Source organism: Bos indicus, chromosome 22 (genome assembly GCF_029378745.1).
Source record: "Bos indicus isolate NIAB-ARS_2022 breed Sahiwal x Tharparkar chromosome 22, NIAB-ARS_B.indTharparkar_mat_pri_1.0, whole genome shotgun sequence".
NCBI classification, from domain to species: Eukaryota; Metazoa; Chordata; class Mammalia; order Artiodactyla; family Bovidae; genus Bos; species Bos indicus.
Window position 1 is genome coordinate 14,382,158 of NC_091781.1, and position 26,214 is coordinate 14,408,371.

A 26,214-nucleotide genomic window follows, 5' to 3' on the forward strand; every position below is an offset into this window, starting at 1 on the left:
GCTCTGGAGACCAGGGGCATGTTGCAGAGGAGGATTGGGGCCCTGAGTGGTTCTGCTTCCAACCAGAGGAAGGAACACAGGGAGCCACCCTTCTCCCACCTGCTTGTCTGGTTGGCCGCGCGGGGGCCCTGGTGTGGCCCGTGCTCATCATCTGGAGTACGGAGGAAGGTGGCATGTGGCATGTAACATCTGAGACACTTCAAGGCAAACTCATAACTGTATCAGTTGTAATTTAATCCAAAATTGTTAGCACATATTCATTTTTAAAATGTGTAAATAATTTATTTTGAATTCTTATTGCATACATATATATGCAATGAGTATATAAAATTATGTATGTGTACATGAATTACTACACAGCTAATAGTTTAAAACTTAGAAATTTTATTATATTCTTTTAATCATTTAAGTTGGCCACCTGATATGAAGAGTCAACTCATTGGAAAAGACCCAGATGCTGGGAAAGATTGAGTCCAGGAGGAGAAGGGGGTAACAAAGGATGAGATGGTTGGATAGCATCACTGACTCAGTGGATATGAGTTTGAGCAAATTCCAGGAGATGGTGAAGGGCAGGGAAGCCTGGCCTGCTACAGTCCACGGGGTCACAAAGAGTCAGACAAGACTTAGTGACCGAACAGCAAACATTTAAGTTTGATTATGAGTCCTCTCGTAATTAGATTCTTAATTTGGCAGACCCAATCTATTAGATTCTCCTATATACTTACAAAAGAGGATACGTAACTAACTTTGCAGCTCAGGAGCTGATCCTCCTTCTACCTGGGGGTAGTTATGGCCACAGCATCAGGTTTTCCTATTCTTTTTCCTGCCTCCTCATTCCATATCCGGTTGGCTTATTCATAGCCACCCTCCTTAGAATGATGTTCATGCAGTGCTTTATGAAAAATATTAGTGACAGAAATAGAACAGTCACACACACCTACCCTCCCTTGCTTAAGATAAATTTAAAATATCTCCCTATTATATTCCACTTTCCTTTTTATGTCAGTTGCCTTATTCACTTGGTTGCCCGTTTTGTTTTCATGTTCATTGATATTCATGGTCTTGACAGATCCAACCTTTAACTGTTATTGATTGTATTTTCTTTTTGATGTTGGAATTATCACAAGCTGGCAGTGTGATGTCCTTTTAAGTGGGCCCTGACGCCTGATCGCTCCTACCCCGGACCTTCTGGAGCGGTTGTTTACTTTTGTGCAGCATGCTATTGCAGGCCTCTCTTGATTTTTCCTGCCCCGAGACATGGAATCAACAACTCTCCAAGAAGCCGTGTTAAAATTGGCATCAGAAGGCTGATCTGCTGGGGATGGGTAGAGAAATATCCCTTTAATTCCAACCCCCTTTTTTCTTTCAAATTTTGTAAATACTCCCTCAGTGTTTTCTCAGCTATTGACAGAAAAAGTTTTGGAGGTGGTTGGTGCCTCGTTTGTATTCAGTTGCTCTTGGTTTTCGCTGAGCGATCCTGGTCAAATGACTTCAGCTCTCTGAGCCCCCTTCCCTCGTCTGCCCAGCGAGGGGGGTCTTAGGTAGCAGGGGTCTGAGGAGTGAGTGAGCGGTAAAGGGCTGAGGCCTGATGTACAGTCAGCACTCCTTAAATAGTGTTGAGTGAATGGACAGGGGCTTCTCTCAGGCTGCTTCTGGGACCTGTCCCAATTCCTGATCCGGGGGTGGGTCAAGAAGATCCCCAGAGAAGGAAATGGCAACCCACTCCAGTGTACTTGCATGAGAAATCCCATGGACAGAGGTGCCTGGCAGGCTATAGTCCACAGAGTCGCAATGAGTCGGACCCCACTGAGCATGCATACACACCTTGGAACCATCTCTGCAGAGTTGTGAATGGATTACTTTATCCTTTGGAGCCTATCACACAGCAATTTTGATATAGACATTTGATTTAAAACTTGCTCAAAACAAAAAAAACTTGCTCAAGGCCCATAAAATTCACCCATAAATGATGCTGTTTCTTTACTCATTTCTTTCTCTTGCATTTTCTTAAAAAGTAAATTAGATGTATACAGTCTTTGGATTTGATAAAAGTCACATTCAGTGATATGTTGCTATTTAGAAATGGCACCTTCCCACCCCTAGATTACCACTCCTGCTCATTACTGTGAACTCAAGGCCTTTTATTTTGCTGGAAAAAAGCTAATAAATGACGTTTCTACCTCATTTCCCTAATTATGGCTTAGAAAATTGTGCTATCTTTTTAATTGCTCGTACTGGCTTGTTTCCTTTTTTAAAGAATTAGAGTGATGAAGATGATTGCAACTAACATTGGTTGTAGACTCACTTTGTCCCGGGCACTGTGCTGAGTGCTCTCCCATGCATTAATTAATGCCTCACCCTCTCTGTGCGGCAGGTATAATAGTCACGCCATTTAGCAGGTAAGACTCAGGTGTCTAAGAAGGTCACAGATGGCAAATGAGGAGCCTGAACCAAACTTCAGGCCATCCGACTCCAAAAGCCCTTGCTCTGAGCTATGATATTAAACTGCCTGCCATTAGTACTCCATCCATCTATGTATCCATCCATCCCTCTATTCATTGGTTTTTGCTTCTGGGGTGATATGGTATGTAAATAAAATATTTTAAAAATCCATAGCACCGTGAGGTAAATGTGCCAAGCCTTTGTTGAAAAGTGTTAGTCACTCAGTCGTGTGCAACTGTTTGCGACCCCATGGACTGTAGCCCTCCAGGTTCCTCTGTCCGTGGAATTTTCCAGGCAAGGATGCTGGAGTGGATTGCCATTCCCTTCTCCAGGGGATCTTTCCAACCCAGGGATCAAACCCAAGTCTCCTCCATAAGCCTTTGTTGAAGAGGTTTCTAACTTCACCTCACTTTTCTACGATGCTTTATGGAGTTTGCATTCTTTGTTCCTTCATTCCATCTTCATTTTGAAAGTTCATACTAGACCTCACCCCCTGTACTGGATTGAACCTGTTAAACATGCTGATTTTGAGGAAACTGTTAACTTTCCATCAGTTTATTTATGAGACCTATAATCATCTTTCAGAAGCACCTTGCTGCTGCTAAGTCACTTCAGTCATGTCCGACTCTGTGCGACCCCAGAGATGACAGCCCACCAGGCACCCCCGTCCCTGGGATTCTCCAGGCAAGAACACTGGAGTGGGTTGCCATTTCCTTCTCCAATGCATGAAAGTGAAAAGTCAAAGTGAAGTCGCTCAGTCATGTCCAACTCTTAGCAACCCCATGGACTGCAGCCTACCAGGCTCCTCCGTCCATGGGATTTTCCAGGCAAGAGTACTGGAGTGGGGTGCCATTCACTTTAAACAAACAAAATCCTCAGAAAACCTTAGGACACCAGCTTCAGCTCATCTGTCATGAGGAGTGACATCCGAGAGGCTGCCTGGTGGTTTGCTGTGGTGTTCTTGAGAGCTGCCATCGATGGCGGAGAGACATGATAAGGACCAAAGGAAGAGAGATGTGTTCAGATAATGGGGGCAGTTACAGCAGGAATTAAAACTGTTGGCTGCTGACTTTAAATAGGTGAATGTCCTAGAAAATTTTAAATGTGTATCTAAGTTGGGGTCAGGGAGAGGGAAGGGCATATATAAACCACCACCCCCTCAACATACACACTCAAATAGTTTTCCTCTAAATTACCTGCTACTCATACATACAGTTAGGCAGATACACACATACATATACATACACACACACTATAAAATCTACCCCCAAATCTTTGCTACTGAAGAGCCTTGTCATGAAGTGTCATCTGGGGACCAGCAGCCTTGCTAGCATGTGAGAGCTTGTTAGAAATGCAGAAAATTGTGCACAGTTGCAGACTTGAGGCATTAGAATCTGCACTTTAGCAAGAGCTCTGGATAATTCACATGCACATTAAAGCCTGGGCAGCCCTGCCCTAGAGGGATGCCTTTTCCTCCAAGTTCATTAACTAGGGCATCATGTGGCTTTGGAAGGATAGAGGGAAAGCCTCCCTGTTTGATCACTGTGGAAGGAAAGAAGCTTGCCCTCCCAGTAGTGGAAAAAAGTCCTTTTACTATTACTCATTCCCACGTTATACAGTCTTGAGTAGAAAATTAAGAGGGAAGCTGGACCAAGCTGGCACATTTGTTGCCACTGACACCAACAGATGGTTACAATACCCAGCTAACAGGCTGGTGAGGTTCCATAGGTAGTTTTGCTCGAGGGCAGCAGTCTTCAAGGGAGATTTTGCTCCCAAGGGTCATTTGGCACCATCTGGAGACGCTTTTGGATGTCACGTCAACAGAGAGACAGGGTAGTGCTTCTAGCACCTAAATGGGTGGAGGCCATGCCCAGGACAGCGCCTGCAACAGAGAACAATCTGACCCTAATTGTGCGTCTGTAGTGCTGAGGTTGAGCAACCCTGTTTAGCAGATGAGTTTAACTTATAGCAAGTCTAAAATCTTTTTAATTATCCATTACTCATTTAAATATTTCAAACATGCTAAATAATTAGGACTAATAAATGTTAGCTTCACTTTCCTTTTTTTTTTTTTTTGGAAAGAAATAAAACATTGTTGTTTAGTCGCTGAGTTGTGTCTGACTCTGCTTCCCCATGGACTGTAGCCCAACCAGGCTCCTCTGTCCATGGGATTCTCCAGGTAAGAATACTGAAGTGAGTTGCCATTTCCTCCTCCAGGGGATCTTCCCGACCCAGAGATAGAACCCTTGTCTCCTGCTTGACAGACGGATTCTTTACCATTGAGCCACCAGGGAAGCCCAAATAAAACATTCACAATGCATTTATAAGGACAGTTTCAAAGTCCTATCCCCTCACTCCTTTCCTAGAGGGAACCACCTTCCTGAGGGTGGGCTGTTTCCTTCTGGTGTATGTTTTTGTACTTTGATAACACATTTTAGTGTCCGTGAAAGCAGCCTATCTTATTGCACAAGCCCCCTCTGTGATGGCTTTCTCCTCTATTTGTATGCTGCAGGCTGTTTTTCCAGGAGTTTGAGCCAAGGCATGAACAGAGAACAGGACTGTATCTGTATGAAAATGGTTCCCTTTTCTGAGTAATTTACATTTCCTTTAGGCGGCGGTCAAAATTTTTAAGGAAAGATGTTTAATAAAGAAGTTGCTGCAGAGTCCATAGTGACCCAGAATTAAGCAGATAGATAAACTTGTCCTGACATTTGTTGGAAGAGATGATGGTGATAATGTTCCTGGCGCCACCCCCTTCCCTGCCTGCACGCCCTCCTTTCTCCTAACGTGGCACCTCTCAGCCCCGCTACCAGCATCCTTGGAAGACATTTCCTCCATCTCTGCATCATTTTTTTTTTCCGAGCCGGCCTGTTTCTATGGCAACTGTTAGATTGAAAGATGAGCGGGAGCTGGGCGGCGAGGCTGGAGTGAGACCTCAGGGTGGTGGTGTGTGTCCCTGACGTCACCCTCTGTGCTCCCGGATAGGATGGCTCTGGCTACTCCCATTCAGGGCTGCTGGCCGCTGCCGCTTTATTAGCAGGACTGCCAGGGTCTCTGATAGCTGTGCTCCTCCTCTTCCCCCTCCATGATTTTCCTTTTCACTGCCCCTTTTCCGTCCTGGCTCCAGACTGTCATTAAGGATGCACAGCTTAATTCTGGCATGTTTGGGGATGCTCTTCTGCCCGGCATTCTGGAAGGGCAGGGGGGCATGGCAGCGTTTCACCTGACGTCGATGGTGCCGTGAAGTCCATTCTTTCCTCTGCCAGAATACTGACTATGCAGAAATTTATCGAAGCGGATTATTATGAACTAGACTGGTATTATGAAGAATGCTCAGACGGTAATTATGGCTCCTGCAAAACAGAGCGGGGATGTGTAGGGCCATTGTCCCTTCGGGGGAGGGGGTGTCCTGGAACCTTCCTGGGCAGACGGGAGGAGGGAGGGGCACGGGAGTGGCACCGCATGGCTCTGACCGTTGCGAAGGCGTGGTGAAGGGGGACAGCAGGTGGGCAGGGCTCGTGATGGGGGGAGGCTCCTTGGCAGTCTGGAGATGGTGTTGGCGTGCTGGGCTTGTGAGCATTGCACTTAAGTGGGATTGAATTCTCTCTGGGGTGATGCGTGTGTGTGTGCATGTGTGTGTGTGCAAGTGGAGATGTCATCATCTATGGTCCAGGGACTAGTGTCTTCAGGAAGTGGTCCTCTGGCCTTGGAGAATCCAGCTTTCCTGGGCCCAGACCTGGGAGCCCAGGGGAGGCTGGAAAAAAAGGCAGAAGCAGCGTCCCACCTGGCAGTCAAGTCAAACGAGTTATCTTGCGGGATCCCACAGAGATGGGGGTGGGAGATGTTGGGAGGGGCTGGAAGAGTCTGAATCCTTCGTGTTTGGGCAGGGAGGGTGTGGTTCATTCCAGAGGAGACTAGGCAGAGTTTCTGTGGCTGGAGCAGCCTCGGGAGATTCCAGACACCAGGAAATGGCACTCAGGTGCATTCTCAGGCCACAGGGGAGGGGCCTCGGGCGCCTGTGGGGTTGGCATCAAATTGTATATGACACAGTTAACCTGTCGTCTTTAATTCTTCTTTAAAGTGGCCCTCTATCACATGCCTTTACATAAACACACACACAAGAGGACCCAATATCTGTATACTTGAAGGGTCCATTCCCTGGTGATCATAATGTTCTCAGCCCACACGAGCCAGTAATAGGTAAAGTAACTGCTTTTTAATTGAATTGGGAGTTTCAGATCACTCTAACATGACTACATTTGATTAACCTGAATGATGTAACTGGCTGGGACCTGGCCTCATTAATAAGCCGAAGAACTGCATAATTATCTCTGTATTTGCTAATTTCAGCCTTGACTGTGAGCCACAGAAGAAAGGCCAAAAGCTTTTGTTGGAGGGGGTGGGTGGGTATTTAAACGCACTGAGAAACTTCCCCAGCTGAGCCCCACCATCCCCGAGCGTTAGATACAGACATTGCCATGTCGCGTCCCTGTGCATCTGTAAACGTCTTGAGTGATGATGATGGTGGGCAGCTCCCAGGGTCGTGAGGGGGAAAGATGACTCAGTTGTTTTCTTTGGGGTATATTATTCTTAAAGCAAGTTCCTATCCTATTACCCAAGTCCAGGCGGCAATTATAGGGGTGCTTCTTTTCAGATTCCATCATTGACCTCTTGAATTTTCCTTGGTGATTTGTGACTCACTGAACCCTCCATAACTTTTTAGAGTGTGGACCACTGGAGCACGGCACATTGGTTACAGCGGAGGGCCTGTGCCACCTCCACCTCCCAGGGGACCTGTTGGGTGTGGCCATGGCTCCCCCGGAGCTGTCCCGGAAGTGACGGGGGAAGGGTTCTTACTATCTTGCCCTAATTGTGACACCGTCCAGCTTTATTTACACCCTTGTCTGAGGAAATGAAGGCAGTCACTCGCGGTGCTCAATCTGAAGGGTGAGAAGAGGCCTGCTCTTGTCTGGGTGTCTCTCAGAAGGATTTTCTTACCCAGCCCTGTCTTGGTTGAATCTTTTGGCCCCAGGCAGCCAGATCTCTCTTCTTCCAGAAGAAAAGGAAAACTGAAAAAGAGGCAGCTCATCTGTCCAAGGGTAAATAAATGTTGATAGCAGTTACTGTCTAAGTGTATGCTGAATGAAATAGTTGCTTTTCTCCTCCGTACCAATTTGGATGAAGTAGAAAAGGCCACTGGGACAGAATTTGCTGGGACAACTGACATTTTCATAATCCCATTTTAAAGGTAGTTAGCAAAACAGGGAATCAAAGGAATGGAAGCTCAGAACTAATGTGGTTTAGGAAAGCCCCAAAGGGAGTGGGGAATTCAGGGATACGCTAATATTGACGGTGCTTGTTTATACACGTCTGACTAGTTCTTTCCTGACCTCGCCAGGTTAGTCTGGAAATGGAGGCAGTGCGCCTTTGTTTTTATGCAGCTTTGGAACTGCAAAGCAGTCTTTGAATAGCCCTTTCAGCTCCTGGTTCTGAACTTCCTTCCTGGTGAGGAGGCCAGGTAGGAGTTGGACACACAGAGTGTTGCTTTGTCTCTCTTATTATTTGTCATTGCAATCTTTAATGTGGGAAACTTCCAGGGAGCTTTCCATAGTAATAACAAAAGATGAGTCAAATGTTTTTAAAAAGATGCAAAATCATCATTTATGTCATAGTTACTGACTTGCACTTAAGTTGCAAGGTTAGCACCGAAAAAGTAATACATAAGGGTGGAAATATAGACTGCAGGACAATTAGGGACTGCTCTATTAAATGTGGACTTAAGAAACGGCTGCTGTTCTCTTTTGAGGTTTATTCAGTCTACCGACTGTATCCTGCCCCCATAATGAGTTTTAGTTGTGAAGTCTTAATACTCTGTCTCATCCCCTCAGCCCCCCAAACACATTCAGACTCCAGAGGGCATAACAGGGGCATGGTGCAGGAGCTTAGAATAGTAAGCAGTTGGAGAGGTTGATTGCCCAGTACCCTAAAGTGATTTTTAGAGGTTTGAAATAACCAATGATCAACACAGTAGTACAGCAGTGGCCTGTGCAGAATTTGCACATGTGCACTCAGCGTTTATAGCTTAAAATTCTAGCATCAAACAGGTTCCTGGTTACCCACATTAACTGTGTCCCATCTCTTAATTGCAGGAACTTCTAAAACCTGGCAAATCATGAGTCACCCCATTATTTAAAAAGCATATTCCCAGACTAACTCCAGACCAGGAGAGGCCCTGAGAAATCGGAATCTTTAGTGCATGCTGTAGGTGATTCTTTGCAGCAGGTATGCTTGGAGAACAGTGCCATGGAGACCATCCTGGGGCCCAGGGGTCTAAAGATGATTCTTTCTGTCTGTCGTGAAATCTTAGGTTGTTTCTTGGCTCCACTGATCACTTAAGAAAAATATGCTTAGAAAGAGTGTGAGGCCTTTTTAATTTTCAGAAAGGTTTGAGTTCGAGTGTATGTTCCTGAGTTAAAGAAACGGAGTGCACTTTCATAATTATTCTAGAAATAGGCAGAATGGCTGGAAAAGCACGGCCCGGAGTCTGCCTTTGAGGCCCGTGTTGCATTCTCTGTGGCTGTGTGGTATTTAAAAACAAAACTCAACTGATGAAGATAAAACTAGCATTCTTCAACCATTCAGGAATTGAGCCTCATCCCATCTAGCAAGTAGAAAGAACTTGGAGGAGCTGTATGAAATGGAAGGCTTTTGTAGACAGAAGGCAGCGGGGACAAGAAAAAGGATTATCTCATCTTTCTTTGGGGGACGAGTGGGGTCTCTCAGGCCCATTACCTCATTACTGCTGACCAGGAAATTCCAGACTGTCTGGCTAAGACTTCATTCCTGGGAGAGGCTGAAGCTGCAATTAGGTCAGGTATTAAGTCTTGGTTGACTGCCCCCGGGGCTTAGCACAAGCGACTCCATTGGAGGCCTGTTGTCTCTGTTTGCCAGCAGTTAGGCACATCCTGGGACCCCATAAGCCTCCAGCAAACCCAACTCTCCCACCTGGAAAATGAGGACAACCCCCCTGGGCCATCTCATAGGATGGTAAAAGCATGAAAATAAAGTAAGAGCTCGTTGTGATCAGCTAAGTCCTAGGCCAGTACTTAATATTATCTTTTCAGAAACAGTACTAGTTACTAGGTTCTTTTTAAAAATTCCTCTGAAAAGGTAACTGGTTTGTTGAACAAGGTATAGTGTCTTTACCCTGTTTCATGCTGTAGTCTCTTCTGTAATCATCCACCCTTGTGTCCCTTTTTGCAACATTATAGATTTGAATGTCGGGGTGGGAGATGAGGGTAGTTCATATTGATTTTATAAATGGAAACACTCAGGCAGATTACACAGTGATTGTTCTTACAACTTCTTATCCATGATGAAAGTCCATGGCATTACACTTAGGTGGCACATACGCTGTTCCGCGATTGCAGTGACCTCTAAAATGTCACCCAGAGTCAGAGTGACTGGTTTGTGAGTGAAGTTTTGTCAGATATTTTAAGCATTCACTGAGAAACTGTTAAAAGGCTTTTGAGATGATTTTCTGACTTTCCTGCGCTTGTGTCGAACATAGGTAAGCAGGCCCCATTTTTCATGTTTCCTGTGGAGTGTACCCCTGGAGGTAGACACTGACTTTCCCTTTCCAGGCATAGCTCTCTTCTGAATGACTGCTAAGAGGATATATTTTTTTTAAGAGTTAAATGTAAATATATGATGTAGCTGTACATTTTTATCAGCAACTTTAGTAAAGCAGAGATAATGTCCTCCCTTAGATGTAGAAGCAAAGGGCTCAAGAGCTGAGAGAGGGCCAGAGGGAGCAGAGAGACCAAGTTTTTAGAGCTCTGTGTTTCTCTCTCTGTTTTTTAAATAGCATAAGCAAGGGCCTTGGGGAAGTGACCTTCAGCGATGGGCCACCTGCTCTGTGTGGTCAGGGAAGTAAAAGGACAGCGAGGCTCATGGAGAGTGGAGCAAAGTGCACGGGACACAGAAGGGCAGGAGACTCTTGACTGTGCAGGAGGAGCTGTAGCAGGAACAGGCTACACGGGAGATGCAGGTCCAGGAGTGCCAAGCTCCTGTCTAAAGACGAGGGGCAGCCTTGGGTGTACCTGTGCCATGGGACTTTTTGTATTGATGGAAGCATTCTGCGCTGTCCAGTTTGGTAGCCACTAGCCCCTTGTGGCTGTGGAGTGTCTGAAATGTGGCTACTGTCACTGAATTTTGGATTTCATTTCATTTTAATCAGTTGAGATTTCAATGTAAGTGGGTAGCTCTAGTGGCTTGCAACCACTCTTTGGACAGAGGAGGATGGAGCTTCGGGGAGATGCAACCGTGGAGGTTATGTGAAACAGAGCTGGAGAGGACCCTCACAGGAAGAGGTCCCTCTGCCCACTGGGAGGCAAGTGACACTTCTCTCCCATAGCCTTGAACTTCCCTGGACCTGGGTCAGAACCACTCCCTTCCTGCTTGCTCTGAGCCCCTGCATTGGTCCTCACTGCTGGACAGCACACAGTGTAGCTGCTTGACTGCTGGGGTGAGCAGCTTCCCGAGGGAGGGCTGGGCCACCCTCAGCTCCACACCCCGCGTCCATGTCCCATGGTCCATCTGTCACCTGGCACAGGGATGGCCAGGCCTTCTTGCTGGCCTTTAAGTGTCATATTCTGTTTTGACTTTTGGAAAAACTGTTCTCTCAGACAAGATGCACTTTGGCCCATCTCTGCCTTTAACCTTGAAGCGAATGCAGAGGTGGATGAGGTTGGAGAATTCCCTCACATTCCTGCAGAGGAAGTGGGGCAAAGGAAGGGGAAGGGGTTTGAGGTGGGGGTGGGGAGTACCCTGAAGAATGAGGGAAGTGAGAGAACGGGGGTGACATGGGCAGGCTAGAGTAGTCTTGTGTTCATGACACCATGTCCTAGATGTATTTTTAATTTGCATATATTTTTTTAAATTACATAATACAAAGAGACTTGGACATCATTTACTAAGGGTAGCCTAGGATTGAGTTAAGAGATGAGTATAACCAACTGGTAATGAGTAAAATCACTTAATAGTATTTTCAAATATATGAAATCAGCTCTTGTTTTCATTCGTATATACTGTAGCCCCACCCAGTAACCTGCACATCTCATAGTCCATCTGATACTCACGAATTAAGTATGTACAAAGTGGAGATTTCTCCCTCCCTCCCTTCCCAGGTCTTAAGACTCACTGTCATTTGAATTGAATTAACAAGCCCCAATTTGATAACGTCAATGAGATGAAAGAAAGTATCCCCCCTCCCAGAGTGTATGCCTTTATAAACATTGTACTTAAACTTATGAAGATTTTCAAATGTGATTTTGTGCTTCCTGCCACTGAATTCCTACTGACCCAAATTTTTATAAACAACACATTTTTACCATTGTAAAATGTAGCAGTTCTTTTCAGGTTCCAGAAAAGTAGCCTGTCAAGGCATATGTCTTTAGGTATTAATTTTAATAAAATCTTTATTCTATTTCATTTTCTGTCTATAGGCACTGGTCTATGGTCTTCTATTCATTTTTATGGAGGTAGTGATTCAGTGTAGAGTACATTTTTAGCTGCCTAAGAAGGATCTGCAGCCTTAAGGATTCAAAGATGGACAAGACCAAGTTCCTGAACTTGTGCAGAGAATTCTTGCTGACAATCTTGCCTCTGCTAAAGGCCTTCTTGGTTACCTGAGGGAGGTGACTGGGCAGAGAGGTATTTTAGGCCTCCTGCTAAAGCTTTTAGGAGCAGAGAGAACTGCCACAGTGTAGCGGGGAGGTGGCTAAAGCCCAGGAATTGTAGAATATGCTGTGATTCTCTGAGACACCAGTGCTTCAGGCTATCTTTCAGAGGATTTGATAGAAGGACCTGCCATTTCACCGTTACAGGCAAAATCATATAGTGCAAAGGAATTGATTATGAGATATGCAATAAAACTGGATTCTTTTTTTCAGGCAACTTTGCAAACTTTTAGGCTATAGATTTTTCCCTTTTTATCCTGCAATTAGAAAAAATATATTTATAAATTAAGTAAGAGTGGAATTTATAAAATGCAGTTTAAAAAGAGCAAATGTAATGTATTATTACCAAAAAAAGACTGGGATGAATTAGGCTTAACACAAGTAATGTTTCCTGCAATTTACCCTTTTCCTTTTGCTAGAAACCCAAATGGTCTTTTCCTTCCCTGTCCAGCACTGTGTCATACTGTTGTCACACTCAAGATTTGTTTCCCTTTTGAGGCACACCCACAGAAGCTCTCTCATCGGAGAGTATTGGGCAGTCAGTCACCAGGGCACCTCCTCTGCCAGAGCCCGAACTTTGGACAGGTGTATGTATCTGCTTGAGGCATAATAGGTAAATTACCCTTTGCAGTCGCTCCGTGAAACTTCCAGGAAGTCACCATTCCTCATTGCTTCTGGGGGAGGAAAAGTGGGAGAAGAATCTGGATCCAGATAGCTGGCCTGACACCATGCACCTGCCTACTCCCCTCCCATCGGACTCCATAGCACCTGTCAGAGCCACCCCGCCCCCCACCTCCGTCCAGCCCCGCCCCAGGACTGGGCGGGGCTTTCCCGTTCCTGATAGGTGCTTCACCCCCTCCGCCCCACCTCCTGGCTCTGGGAGCCACCCCCTTCCGGGTCCACCTGGATGACGATGGGCCAGTGGCCCTGTGCACACCCTCCATCTCAGCTGAGCCCGGGCATGTCTGTGGCCCCCACCAGGCCCCTGCGTACGCCCCAGGGGCCCCGGCCCCAATGCCTCCTCCGGGAAGGCAGCCAGGAGCTCCCTCAAGGACAGCTCCTTAGGGTGGTGTTTTGGCTTTGGGGTGACTTCAGCAATGTCCCTAAGAGATGTGGGAGAAGAAGAATGTTTTGAGTATGACTGCCGGAATGAAGAGAGGAAGCCCACCCTGGAGCAGCAGGAAACCCTGGACCTCTTGGAGGAGGGTAAATTCTGTTCTTTGCTCCAGTCTGATCCTTTCCCTGTTAGCATCTATATAAACTGGCTGTTTTACTGGTCTCACAGCAGTCTTTTATTTCCTCAGCGGAGTGTAAGGTCAAGTACGCATGTCTTACATGGTGACTGTCAAGCCACCAGGAGAGAAGCTGTGTTTCCAGCATCCTGGGACATCCCCTTGTCCCCTTTTTTCTTTCTAGTTTACACCTCCCTCCTGGAAGACCACTCACTGTCTTAACTTGTATCCTCTTTGGTTTGTTTTGCCTGTTCTCGACTATGTAAATGGAATCAACAGTGTGTATTATTTTGTCTAGCTTCTGTTGCTTAACTAATATCTTTGAAATTCATACTTGTTGTAAATATCAGTAGTGCCCTCCCTCTTTGTGGCATCTTAGCACTGTGTTTTCGGAGAAGGCAATAGCACCCCACTCCAATACTCTTGCCTGGAAAATCCCATGGATGGAGGAGCCTGGTAGGCTGCAGTCCATGGGGTCGCAAAGAGTCGGACACAACTGAGCGACTTCACTTTGACTTTTCACTTTCATGCATTGGAGAAGGAAATGGCAACCCACTCCAGTGTTCTTGCCTGGAGAATCCCAGGGACGGGGGAGCCTGGTGGGCTGCCATCTCTGGGGTCGCACAGAGTTGGACACGACTGAAGTGACGCAGCAGCAGCAGCAGCAGCAGCACTCTGTTTTAAGAGTTTTCATTGTTTTCGTTTGACAGAATGAGTTTTGGTGGGTTAATAGAAACTTGAGTCATTATTAAATGTTTTTGTTTATTTTAGGAAATTGTTTATTTAAAAAAATTATTAATCGCCAATTTGAAATAGGGGTTTTTAAAATATATGTATAGAGAGAAATATTTCTAATAGAAAAATATAAGAGCTGACTTTGGAATTACCTGGGAACCTACCACCAGGCTATATCAAAGAGGTGCTGCTTTTTGAGAAGAGGAAGGGTATTAAATAAAGATACACCCAAATGTTGAGTGTGAGCTTCTTAGTCGGGCTTTTGGGGTTTTCACTCAGAGCCTAGAAAAAGAGATTTTGCAGGGGAGTGGGGAGGTGGGGTAAAACAGAAAGTTTAAAGAGCAACTGTGGGAAGTTCTTTAGGTTTTGAGTAAAAGCAATCAAAAGATTTTTTTCAAAATTCTGCTCTCTGATGGCCTGTTTCCATGTCTTAAAATAACTTTTGTTCTTTAAAGGGTTTATAATTGGCTGTATACTGAACGTGTTTGTCTTTTGAGGTTACTACCCTGAAAATATTATAGGACAGTTAAAAGTGTTTAATTGGCAAAGGGGAGTGGGGAGCAGGGGCTTCCCTTGTGGCTCAGCTGGTAAAGAATCCACCTGCAGTGTGGGAGACCTGGGTTCGATCCCTGGGTTGGTAAGATCCCCTGGAGAAGGGAACGGCTGCCCACTCCAGTATTCTGGCCAAGAGAATTCCATGGACTGTAAAGTCCATGTGGTTGCAAAGAGACATGACTGAGCGGCTTTCACTACTACTACTAGGTGGGAGCAGTGCTGAAGCCCCGAGCTCCACCCAGTCCTTCCCTGAAGGAGATGATGGAGGTGAAAGGAGAGAGGCGTGACAGCTCCATGGGGACTGTGCATTTATTGGGTTCCTGGAGGTGATCAGGAGAAAGGCATCTATCTGTTCTAACAGAACCAGGGCTGGCCCAGACCTCACTATATCAGCTTGTGTCACTTAAAGGCAGGCCACTCAGCATGTGGACTGGGTGCCCATGTCACCTGGGAGCTTGTTAGAAATGCAGACTCTCAGGCAGCACCGCAGACCTGCTGAGTCAGGATCTACATTTTAACAATACCTTCAGGGGATTCCTGTGCACATTAAAATATGAGATGAGTTGCTGTCTTAAACCATAGTAAGATGATTTTTCAAATCAATTATTGAGCTATATGGTTCTAAATGAAAGGTTATAATACATTCTAGAAAAGTAGTATATATCCTTGTCAAGAGAAGGAAAAATATATTGCACATATTTTATATATATTTCATATATCTATATATTTTGAACCTTTTAAAAAAAAACTGACAGCCAGATGATAATGATGATGATAGCCTCTGTTTATTATGTATTTACTATGTTCCAGGCGCTATTCCAAGTACTTTTAAGTAGATTCATGCATTTAATCTTTAAAATAAGCATAGGAGTTTAAGGACTGTTGTGATTTTCCATTTCATAGGTTTATAAGAAGAAATGTAAGCAACTCATCTGAAGTAACACAGCTCGTAGATGATTTCAACCTATGTAAACTGGCTCTAGGACCCTACAGAGACTGCTCTTAAATACTGTGCTAGCAGTTCTCAAGGTGGGGTCCCATCTGGCAGCATCAGTATCACCCAGGAACATGTTACAAATGCACATTCTTGGGTCCAGCTCCAGATCTGCTGAATCAGACATACTGGGGTGGGCCCAGCAGTCTGGGTTGTAACGTACCCTCTGCATGATTCTGGTGCGCCTTGCCCCGTGCTGGCCCATGTCTCACAGATGCCAGGGTCTCCACTTTGTGGTCATATTTGACAGAAGGGAGGATTGGGGACCTGCTCTGTATTTGCCCTCTTAAGATAGTCTGTTATAGTTCTCTTCCTGCTCTTATTTGTTCCCATCCAATTTCCCTCTTTTCTCTAATAAAAAAAACTTTTAGCTCTCCAGAAGGTGAAAATAATATTTTCAAGACAGTAACTGCAAAAGAAAGATACAGTTGATCCTCGATATCCACGGGGGATTGATTCCAGGACCACTGTAGATACCAAAACCCATGGATACTCAAGTCCCTCATATAAAATGGCACAATATTTGCATAGAACCTACACATATCCTTCTGTATATATTAAATCTCTAGATTACTTATTGATACAATGACTAATACTTTGTAAATGCTATGCAAATAGTTGCCAGCGGTGGCAAATTCAAGTTATGCTTTTTGTAACTTTTTGGAATTTTCTTTGTTTCTGAATATTTTCAATCTGGGGTTAGTTGAATCTGCATATGTAGAGCCCATGGATATGGAAGGCACACTTCATTGTCAATGTGCTCAGTTTTCTTTGGAAAATAAAATTCACGAGACTTGCTCCCAGCCTGAAAGAAGTGTGTGGTGTAGATCAGGAAGACAGGGATTTGGTTTGGAATGCTTGGTTTCTGTGTCCACTTTTGCTGGAAACAAGGAGTTCACTGGGCACAACTCTGTTTTCTTCTGATCCTGTCACACTACCACAAGTGCAAGAGAAGTCTCTGTGAATAGTGAAAATACGTGCTTGATGTAGATGTAACTGTGTTCCCTGGATTCTGAGGTGGTTTCCTACACTGTTAAAAGTTCCTAAAGAGATGCTTTTGATTGAAAACTGAAAGATAAAATCAGTTTGGTGTAACAGATCAAACCAGTCAATCCTAAAGTAAAATCAACCCTGAATATTCATTCGGAGAAGGCAATGGCAACCCACTCCAGTACTCTTGCCTGGAAAATCCCATGGACAGAGGGGCCTGGTGGGCTGCAGTCCATGGGGTCACTAGGAGTCGGACATGACTGAGCGACTTCACTTTATTTTTTCACTTTCATGCATTGGAGAAGGAAATGGCAACCCACTCCAGTGTTCTTGCCTGGAGAATCCCAGGGACAGGGGAGCCTGGTGGGCTGCCATCTCTGGGGTCGCACAGAGTTGGACACGACTGAAGCGACTTAGCAGCAGCAGCAGAATATTCATTGGAAGGACCGATGCTGAAGCTGAAGCTCCAGTGCTTTGGCCACCTGATGCAAGGAGCCAACCCATTGGAGAAGACCCTGATGCTGAGAAAGATTGAAGGCAGGAGAAGGGGTGACAGAGGATGAGGTGGTTGATGGCATCACTGTCTCAATGGACATGAGTTTGAGCAAACTCCAGGAGGTAGAGAAGCTCAGGGAAGCTTGGCATGCTGCAATCCATGGGGTCACAAGAAGTTGGACACAATTTAGTGACTGAACAGCAACACTAATATTGGCAGCCAAGGATACAGGAGACATATGTTGGTCCCCCCAGGTCATCTTGTGGGAGTGATAGGCACTTCCTGATGTCACCCATTTCATCTTCAAAGCGGCCTTTGAAATAAGCATTATTTCCATTTTGCATTCAAAGCAACTGAGACTCAGATAGGTTATCCAGAGTCCCAGCACTGTAAGCACAGAACAGGGCCCTCACCCTGCTGTGGGGTCTGCCCTCCACCACACCTGGCTCTCAGCTAGTAGAGCCGTGGGCCCTTGCCTTGCATTATCTCACATTATCTTCCTAACCCACGAGGCACCCGGAGAAGCAGCTTGCTTGGATCACACAGCTGTCAGAGGCAGCATGGCTCTTTTTGTCTTCAGGAGAGAAAATGTCTAGGTTCTGTGTCCTTCTGGTCCCTGGAGGCTTGTGTGGTGCAGAAACTGACTTGATCTCAAGTGATTTCTTGCTGAGTGGTATTCTCTGAGGTGGGCTTTCTTGTTTTCCCCACATCCCTGAGATGGAGCAGGGTGGTCACAGTGCTGCTGAGCGATGATGCAGTGGTCACACCCCTCTGTGCCCGAGCTGTCATACCAGCTCCAGGAAGACACTGGTGAACAGTGGAGTTTTCTCATCACATCCTTGTGGTTTGTTGTGGGGCAGTTTCCTCCCGCTTTCTCGAGGAGGGGTCTTTGTCATGTTTTCTCACCTGGATGCTTCTGTGGCTGTCACTCAATTACCAGATTGATCACTGATTTCCTGGCAGGTATATTCAGGATGGCCTTCGGGTGGCAGGGTTTGAAAAGAGCATGTGGCGTGGTCTGGGGTTTACTGAGCCCTGAGACTGAGAGAGTGCACATCCCCTCATCAGAGGTGCCTGCTGCCAGTCAGTAGTCAGACTTTTGGACACAGGCCAGTTTTCAGGGGCTGAGCACTACCCAGTAATTATCATCTGCAAAAAGCCGGGATGCAAATGATGCTGTTAGACAGTGGGAACCCAGAGCTTGATGGAGTGCCTCGGGCAGGTGTCCAGATTCTTTAGTGAAGAATTCCAAGGTGAAGCACAGGAGCAGCACCAGTGGAGCTCATTCCTCCAGTCTGAGAGGGATTCCTCATTTCTCAGAGCCCCAGGGATCTCTGGGGCTAGAGGAGGAGGGCTGGGCTGTGTGGGGGATGTGCAGTGGCCTGCTGGTGGTTGTGATGTCTTGTGGGGTGGGAACGTCCACCCCAGAGAGAAAGTGCCATCAGGCCTTGGCTCTGGGGTCTGTACTGATACAGGGTGGCTTATAGGACTCTGCCCTGTAGGGTCACATTAGAGAAAGGAGCTGGCCTAGCTTATCAGCACTGACCTCACCTCTGTTACAAAGGTCTCTCTGCCCATTGGTTCTGTCACCTTGGTTTCAGCCTGGGTTTGTTTGATAGTATCCATGGATGCACCATGCATGTCCCTTGCTCAGGGCTCTTTCTAGGGTGGAGGTACCAGCAGCACCCCAGGGCTGGCAATGGGCAAAGCTGTGCATTTTGTGGTACCTGTTCCCCAGTCCCTAGCCATCTGAACTCCCTAAGAGCTTTTCTTGCCTGGCGCTTCCTGCTGATTCCTCTGTATTGTGCTAATTTGTCTTACCTTCTCAATTAGGGCTTAAATTCCTCAAGGGTAGGATTTATTTTGTTTACTCAGCTGTGCTTGCTGCTAAGTCACTTCAGTCGTGTCTGACTCTGCGACCCCATAGACGGCAGCCTACCAGGCTCTCCCGTCCCTGGGATTCTCCAGGCAAGAACACTGGAGTGGGTTGCCATTTCCTTCTCCAATGCATGAAAGTGAAAAGTCAAAGTGAAGTCGCTCAGTCGTGTCCGACTCTTAGCAACCCCATGGACTGCAGCCCACCAGGCTGCTCCGTCCATGGGATTTTCTAGGCAAGAGTACTGGAGTAGGGTGCCATTGCCAAGAGCCCCAATTTGGATGTCAAATAGAATCAGACCCTCTCATAGCTTTGTGACCTTGTGTAATTTCATGTCTAAAATGTGGGCTATGGTAGCACTTCCCTCCTAGGATAAATGTAGACATTGAAGGAGGTGGTAGACATCCAGCACTTTAGCAGACTGCTGGGCACGTGGTGAGCAGTCCATCAGTGAGCCATTTGGTTATCACCAACAAGGCCTTCATTAAATACCCTGGTGATGAATGGCCCCATGGGTCATCTCTGAGTGTTTCAGTCTAGGGCAGGGTGGATGATTGTAATTCCAACATACCGGGTTCAAGTCCATACTTATGTCCTGTCTGACTTTGGACAAGTCACTTGTCCCCTCTCTCTGCCTCACAGTGTCTCATGGAGGTCATATCTGTGTCACCGTGTTATACTGGTTTTAAGTAAAATAGTATTTGTAAACTGCTCCTGGTAGCTGTTGCTGCTGCTGCTAAGTTGCTTCAGTCGTGTCCAACCCTGTGCAATCCCATAGACGGCAGCCCACCAGGCTCCCCCGTCCCTGGGATTCTCCAGGCAAGAACGCTGGAATGGGTTGCCATTTCCTTCTCCAATGGATGAAAGTGAAAGTGAAGTCCCTCAGTCTTGTCCAACCCTCAGCGACCCCATGGACCGCAGCATACCAGATTCCTCCATCCATGGGATTTTCCAGGCAAGAGTACTGGAGTGGGCCTGTTGTAAATACTTGATAGTAATTTTCTTTTTCTTCCCAGTCTCTTCAGTAAGTTGCTCTGGTGCCCTGCTCTCAGACAACCCTGGCAAAGGAAAGTGAGCCAGTACAATCATCACACCCTAATCTCAACTGATAGTGATGCTGATGAGCAGGCAAATGTAGCCAGACTGCCCTGTCAGGTCTCTACTCTTGGCAAGTGACACCTCGCTCCCACCTCCCAGTGCATAGACCCAGCACCATGCAGATGCTGGTCATGACCAAACACACTGCCGTTAGCAATGAACTGGGCTCTGGGTTGGCCTTTGCCACCATGCCATCTCCAAGACTGTCCCTAAAGCTGTCGTGATCAGCCAGCACCTTTCACCTGTGAGGACTCGTGGCCAGCAGTCTGCCTGTTTGCTTCTGGCTTAGGACCACAACTGCTTATTAGTTGATGCCTTTCTGTTAATGCAGCTTCTTTCTTAGCAGCTTTGTGCCTCATCATATCACACTGGACTTGAACTTGGCCTGTTTCCAGACGTCTTCTTTTTTTATGCAGGAAGCCTGGTGGGGAGGGGATTTCTTTCTAAGATACATGTTCATCTGGAGGTGATGAGATATACACCAGGCTTTTATGTTTTCATCCCTCTCCGGGCCCTCTTGTTGGTTAGAAATGAGCCTTTCTTTGCAAACACTGGTCTGGGAGTAAAACAAACTCTTCCATTTTTTTGAGCGTCAACTATGTGTCGGGCCACCATGTGACTTGTATAGGTGGGAAGGGACATAGGTTTGTAAGAATTAGGTTCATTATGCTTCTGTCATTTTGGACATGGAGCCATTTAAACAGAAATAACAAGGAATTTGTTCTTTTTTCATTTTGTTCTAACTGCGGACAAATGAGCATTGTTTTTTATTACCAAGTACTGTAGTACTGTGGACCTCACTCTCTTCCTGTACACACATCAAGGGCTGCATGAAAATAGTTAGGTTTTACTTTTTTTTTTTTAAAGCCAAATCATGTGTGGAGAAGGAAATGGCAACCCACTCCAATGTTCTTGCTTGGAGAATCCAGGGATCGGGGAGCCTGGTGGGCTGCCGTCTTTGGGGTCGCACAGAGTCGGACACGACTAAAGCGACTTAGCAGTAGCAGCATGTGTGTCTTATAGGTCTTAGTAGTTAATACACTTGGGCTTCTGGGCCAAGTCTAAATTATTTTGAAAATAGATAATAAAGGGCAACAGCCAAGGGAAGGGCATGGCTGAATCTCCAAGAAGTGGCTGTGACTTGAGGAAAGTATAAAAGTGAAAATTAGAACGAGTGGGCATTATGGATGTATCATGAACTTCTGCCATCTAAGCAAATGCTATGAACAATTATCTAATTGAAAATAGTCTAGTCCATGTGGATTCGTTCATTTATGTGCCATTTATCAGTGCTGATTTTCTAATCACTGATTTGCTACTCCTAAACACTTTTGCTGTTTGAGAACATTCTTTTGGCTGGAGAAAGGCTCCATCATGAGATCAAGAAAGAATGCGTTTGTCATATTCTGTTGAAATGACTGGCTGTGACATATGTAGCCCAGGGATGCTTGTTTGCATATAATTTGATGATAACTTAAAATATTGACGTATAATTTACATACTGTAAAATCCACCCATTTTAAGTGAACAATTTATAGTGTTTTTTAGTAAATTTCCGGAGTTGGCAACAGTCACCATAATTCAGTTTTAGAACGTTCACATCTTGCCCTCTACCATCCCGCCTCGTAAGATCCTTCATGTCTATTTACAATTAATTCCCTTTCCCTACTTCTCATCTTGGATTTCCCTGGTGGCTCAGTCGGCAAAGAATTTGCCTGTAATGCAGAAGACCCCGGTTTAATCCCTGGGTCGGAAAGATCCCCTGGAGAAGAAAATGGCAACCTACTCCAGTATTCTTGCCTAGAGAATCCCATGACCACAGACTGTAGCCTGGCTACTGTCCATGGGGTCACAAACAGTTAGACATGACTCATCGACTAAAGCACCACCACTCCTCATCCCAGGGAACCACAGATCTGCTGCCTGTCTCTATAAGTTGCCTATACTGGATACTTAATATGAATGGAGTCATACAATATACGGTCTTTTATGTCTGGCTCCTACTGAGCATAAAGTTTTCATTTGTTTTCAATACCTTTTGGGGGGAAGTAGATTTATTTGGTAGAGCTTCCTTGTTCAGAAGTGGAACTTCTGTTTGAAATACTGTTCTCATGGAGAGAGAAACTTGAGATGGTTTATTATAGATTGAGTATCTGGAAAATTGGTGCTTGAAAAGTGCAGACTGCTTATACTGTTTAAAGCGTCATTTGTTAGTCCTCATTTCTTGGAAGAGGAAGCCCGAGACATAATTACCGGGTTTGCCCAGGGCCTCATGGCCTTGGTAGATTTTCCTATGAAAACCTGAGCCTCATGAGGCACCAGGGTCACAGATCTGACCTAAAGCACGGGCACTTTTTTCTTTCTTTATGCTTCTTAAACATTGTTGATTTGTGCAACCTCAGCCATGCCCTGGAATCCTCTATGGCTCCCTAATTTGGTACAGGAGCCAGACTGGCCTTGGCTCAGTCCCCAGCACATGCAGCTTTGTTTGCTGTGACCTTGGATCGGGTCCTTAACTTCTCTGAGCCTCAGTTTCCTCATCCTAGAATACTCATCATAATAGTGCCTACCCTGAAAGATTGTTCTGAGGGGTAAACAAGAAAAGCACATTAAATTCCTGGACATAACAGGGACTCCTTAAGTGTTAGCTGCTGCCTCTGCTAGGAGTCTCCTCTTACTTTGAAATTCACCATTTGCTAGCTGTGTGACATTGGGTGAGTTAGTTAACCTCTCTAGGCCTCAGTGCCTACCCTGTAGTATTTTTTGCTCTGAGGAGTAAATGAGATAATCCACCTAGAGGGCTAGGAACAAGGCCAGGCTGTAGTTAGCATGCTTGGTAAATGTAAGATGGTGCCATTATGAATTACTTTTAAAAGTTACCTCAAGGAGTACTGTATATTGTAGTCAAATATTTCCTGGAAAATATTTTAAGTAATGTTTTTCCCATCAGGGCATGGTCATTACAAAAAAATAAAGTACAAAAAAGAAAATTAAAATTTGCAGTTCTCTCCAAATGGCAGAAAGTGAAGAAGAAATAAAGAGCCTCTTGATGAAAGTGAAAGAGGAGAGTGAAAAAGTTGGCTTAAAGCTCAACATTCAGAAAACTAAGGTCATGACATCTGGTCCCATCACTTCATGGCAAATAGATGGGGAAACAGTGGAAACAGTGTCAGACTTTATTTTGGGGGGCTCCAAAATCACTGCAGATGGTGATTGCAGCCATGAAATTAAAAGACGCTTACTCCTTGGAAGGAAAGTTATGACCAACCTAGACAGCATATTAAAAAGCAAAGACATTACTTTGTCAACAAAAGTCCGTCTAATCAAGGCTATGGTTTTTCCAGTAGTCACGTATGGATGTGAGAGTATGGACTATAAAGAATGCTGAGTGCTGAAGAATTGATGCTTTTGAACTGTGGTGTTGGAGAAGACTCTTGAGAGTCCCTTGGACTGCAAAGTGATCCAACCAGTCCATCCTAAAGGAGATCGGTCCTGGGTGTTCATTGGAAGGACTGATGCTGAAGCTGAAACTCCAATACTTTGGCCCCCTGATGCGAAGAGCTGACTCATTGGAAAAGACCCTGATGCTGGGAAAGATTGAGGGCAGGAGGAGAAGGGGATGACAGAGGATGAGATGGCTGGATGGCATCACCAACTCGATGGACATGGGTTTGGGTGAACTCCAGGAGTTGGTGATGGACAGGGATGCCTGGCGTGCTGCGGTTCATGGGGTTGCAAAGAGTCAGACATGACTGAGCGACTGAACTGAACTGAATGGCTATTCTATTTTTTTCTGTTTATTATAAATCTACCCCCTTACCCCCTCACCATTGGGATTATATGTATTTTTGAAAATGTAACTGGAATAACAGCGCACATGCTTCCATAGTAGCTTTTCATTTCTGCCTCTGACTTCCGTGGCTGGGCTCTCAGGAACCTCAGAGCCTCCTGGAAGGCTCTGCATCGTTCTGTACCCCTCGCCTCCTGTCACCATGTACGTGGTGATGACATATGCCTGACTGGTTCATGCTGGAAAAAACCCTGGTCCAGGTGTAGGTTTTATTGGGTTCAGTTGTTAGAGCATGTTAAATCTTTAAAAAAATAGCTTTATAAAAGGGCAATAATACAACAGGTCCTTGTGGTGGTGGATACATGAGCCTACACCAGCGATAAAATCATATAAAGCTTAATATTCACATGTGCAGGTGCACACACTCACGCGTGTGCGTGCACACACACACACACACACAAGTTCAGGTAAAATGGAGAAATCTTAGTAAGATTCCTAGATTATAGCAATGTCAGTACTCTGGTTGTGATATTATTTTACAAAATGTTACTATCGGGTAAAACTTTGATAAAGGGTATATGGAATCTCTGTGTTATTTCTTACATCTGCATATGATTATCTACACATAATTAACTACAGTGATCTCAATTCAAAAAAATAGCTTTAAAATGTAAATATAATTTTCAGTTAATTCAGTTCCAGAGCAAAAAGCTGCTCTGAGTCTTATTCTCTTACGTTAGGGTAACATAGAGCCAAGATGAGTTTAAAATGTAGCCTGGTTGTCTTTCTTTCCAGGAAAGCCAAGGACCCGGTCCTTTGAAGAGAGCTAGGGTGGGCGTTAGCTGGCCCTGGTGTCAGCACAGCATAGGTTTCAGCATAGCGGCCTTTTGCCCGTTGATGCCCCGGCTCGCCATACTCTGCTAGAGGGAGCTGGCTGGATGCCCTCTGGGTCTTGTCTGTACCGTTGCAGAGCATCACAGCCGTGCAGCATGAAAACCAACTCCTGTCTGCACCCTAGAACTCTGCACTTAAGGTTTCTTGTGACCTCGAGCTGATGAACTGCTTAGAGTAATTTGAGCTGGACTCCATCTCCATCAAGTTAAATTCTGGTTTTCACCAACCCTGTACATTTCCCTTGCTTTTCCTCCAGCCAGCGCCCGGAGGGTTTCTGCCATAAAGCTCTGGGCGGAGAGGCTGGCAGAAGAACCCTCCCCCATCCTGGCTCCGAGGGCCTGTGTTGGGAGGGTTTCAGATTTGGAACCAGATTTCAGGTCTCTTCCTTAAACTAGAAAATCATTCCATCAGATCCAGTTTCTCTGAGCTCACCCACTAGGATGATCTCTGCTTGCATTTATAAAATATTTAGAGACCTATTGCTTTCCAGCTGCAATTAGCCATTAGTGATGCTACTGAGTTTGGTTAGAAATACACTTCAATTCCCAAAGGCCTTGCCTGGGCTGTGACTGCAAGTGGGTTGTTGCGAAAGCTGAACTAAGTCTTTTACTCTTAAAAGAATTGTTTGTTAGAGTCTTAGTTATGAGGAATTACTAACAAGTTATTATTTGGCCCCTAAATGGCTGGTGTCAAAAAATTTTATGCTCTGGCTCTAAATCCATTTGCTTTCACTTCTTCCTCCTCAGAATGAAAGCCACGCTACCTCACGGTGTTTGGACTACAAATCATTTCCTTGCCATTGATTTAAAATAAAACAACCCTGAGATTTTTCTGGAGATGAAAGCCTTCTTTCAGTGCACACCCTTTTTCTCCAATGGAGAAACAAAGACATAGTCCTGAAGTGGCCTGGAGGCAGCCTCTTAAGATCTCTTAAGCAAATGGCATATGTTATGAAATACCATGTGTATGACTGTGTGTGTGTGGATTAAAAAAAAAAATCTGTCACCTCGGTTTTCATGGTTTGGAAACTAGTTGCAGAGACTTAGAATTTAGGCCATTTGGGGAAGAGGAGGCTGGGCCATTATGAAATTATCAGTTAATTTAAGACTGTTTAATAATTAATATTAAGAACTGCTTTGGAAAGGACCCACTGGGTCTGTGCAGAACGTGGGGTCTAGATCCTAGGGCTCTTTCTGGCGGTTTATATATCACTCTCTGTGCTGCTGATCCACTTCGGTTTGCTGACCGGATATGAAGCCAGACCCCTTTCCACTCCAGCGCCTTGCCCTCAGCAACACCCCCGAGTGTGCACGTGCGGATGTGCACGCACACATGCACACACACTATGCAGTGTCAAGACTTTGCAGTAATT

General features: G+C 45.4%; 1 protein-coding gene across 12 annotated transcripts in view; it reads left to right on the forward strand.

Annotated features, from left to right (window-relative positions):
• Positions 1-26,214, forward strand: part of TRAK1 (trafficking kinesin protein 1) — a 100,919-nt gene that overhangs the window by 34,509 nt on the left and 40,196 nt on the right. Inside the window, exon 1 of one of the 12 annotated variants that reach the window (XM_070776137.1) lies at positions 5,405-5,782. The exons of 7 other annotated variants lie outside the window; for them this stretch is intronic. In XM_070776137.1, the coding sequence (XP_070632238.1) occupies positions 5,719-5,782 (64 nt within the window). In that variant the 5' untranslated portion in view covers positions 5,405-5,718. Of the gene's footprint in view, positions 1-5,404; positions 5,783-13,101; positions 13,389-26,214 lie in introns of those variants that run through there. 4 more of the 12 variants (XM_070776140.1, XM_070776142.1, XM_070776135.1 and 1 more) reach the window with 4 other exon arrangements.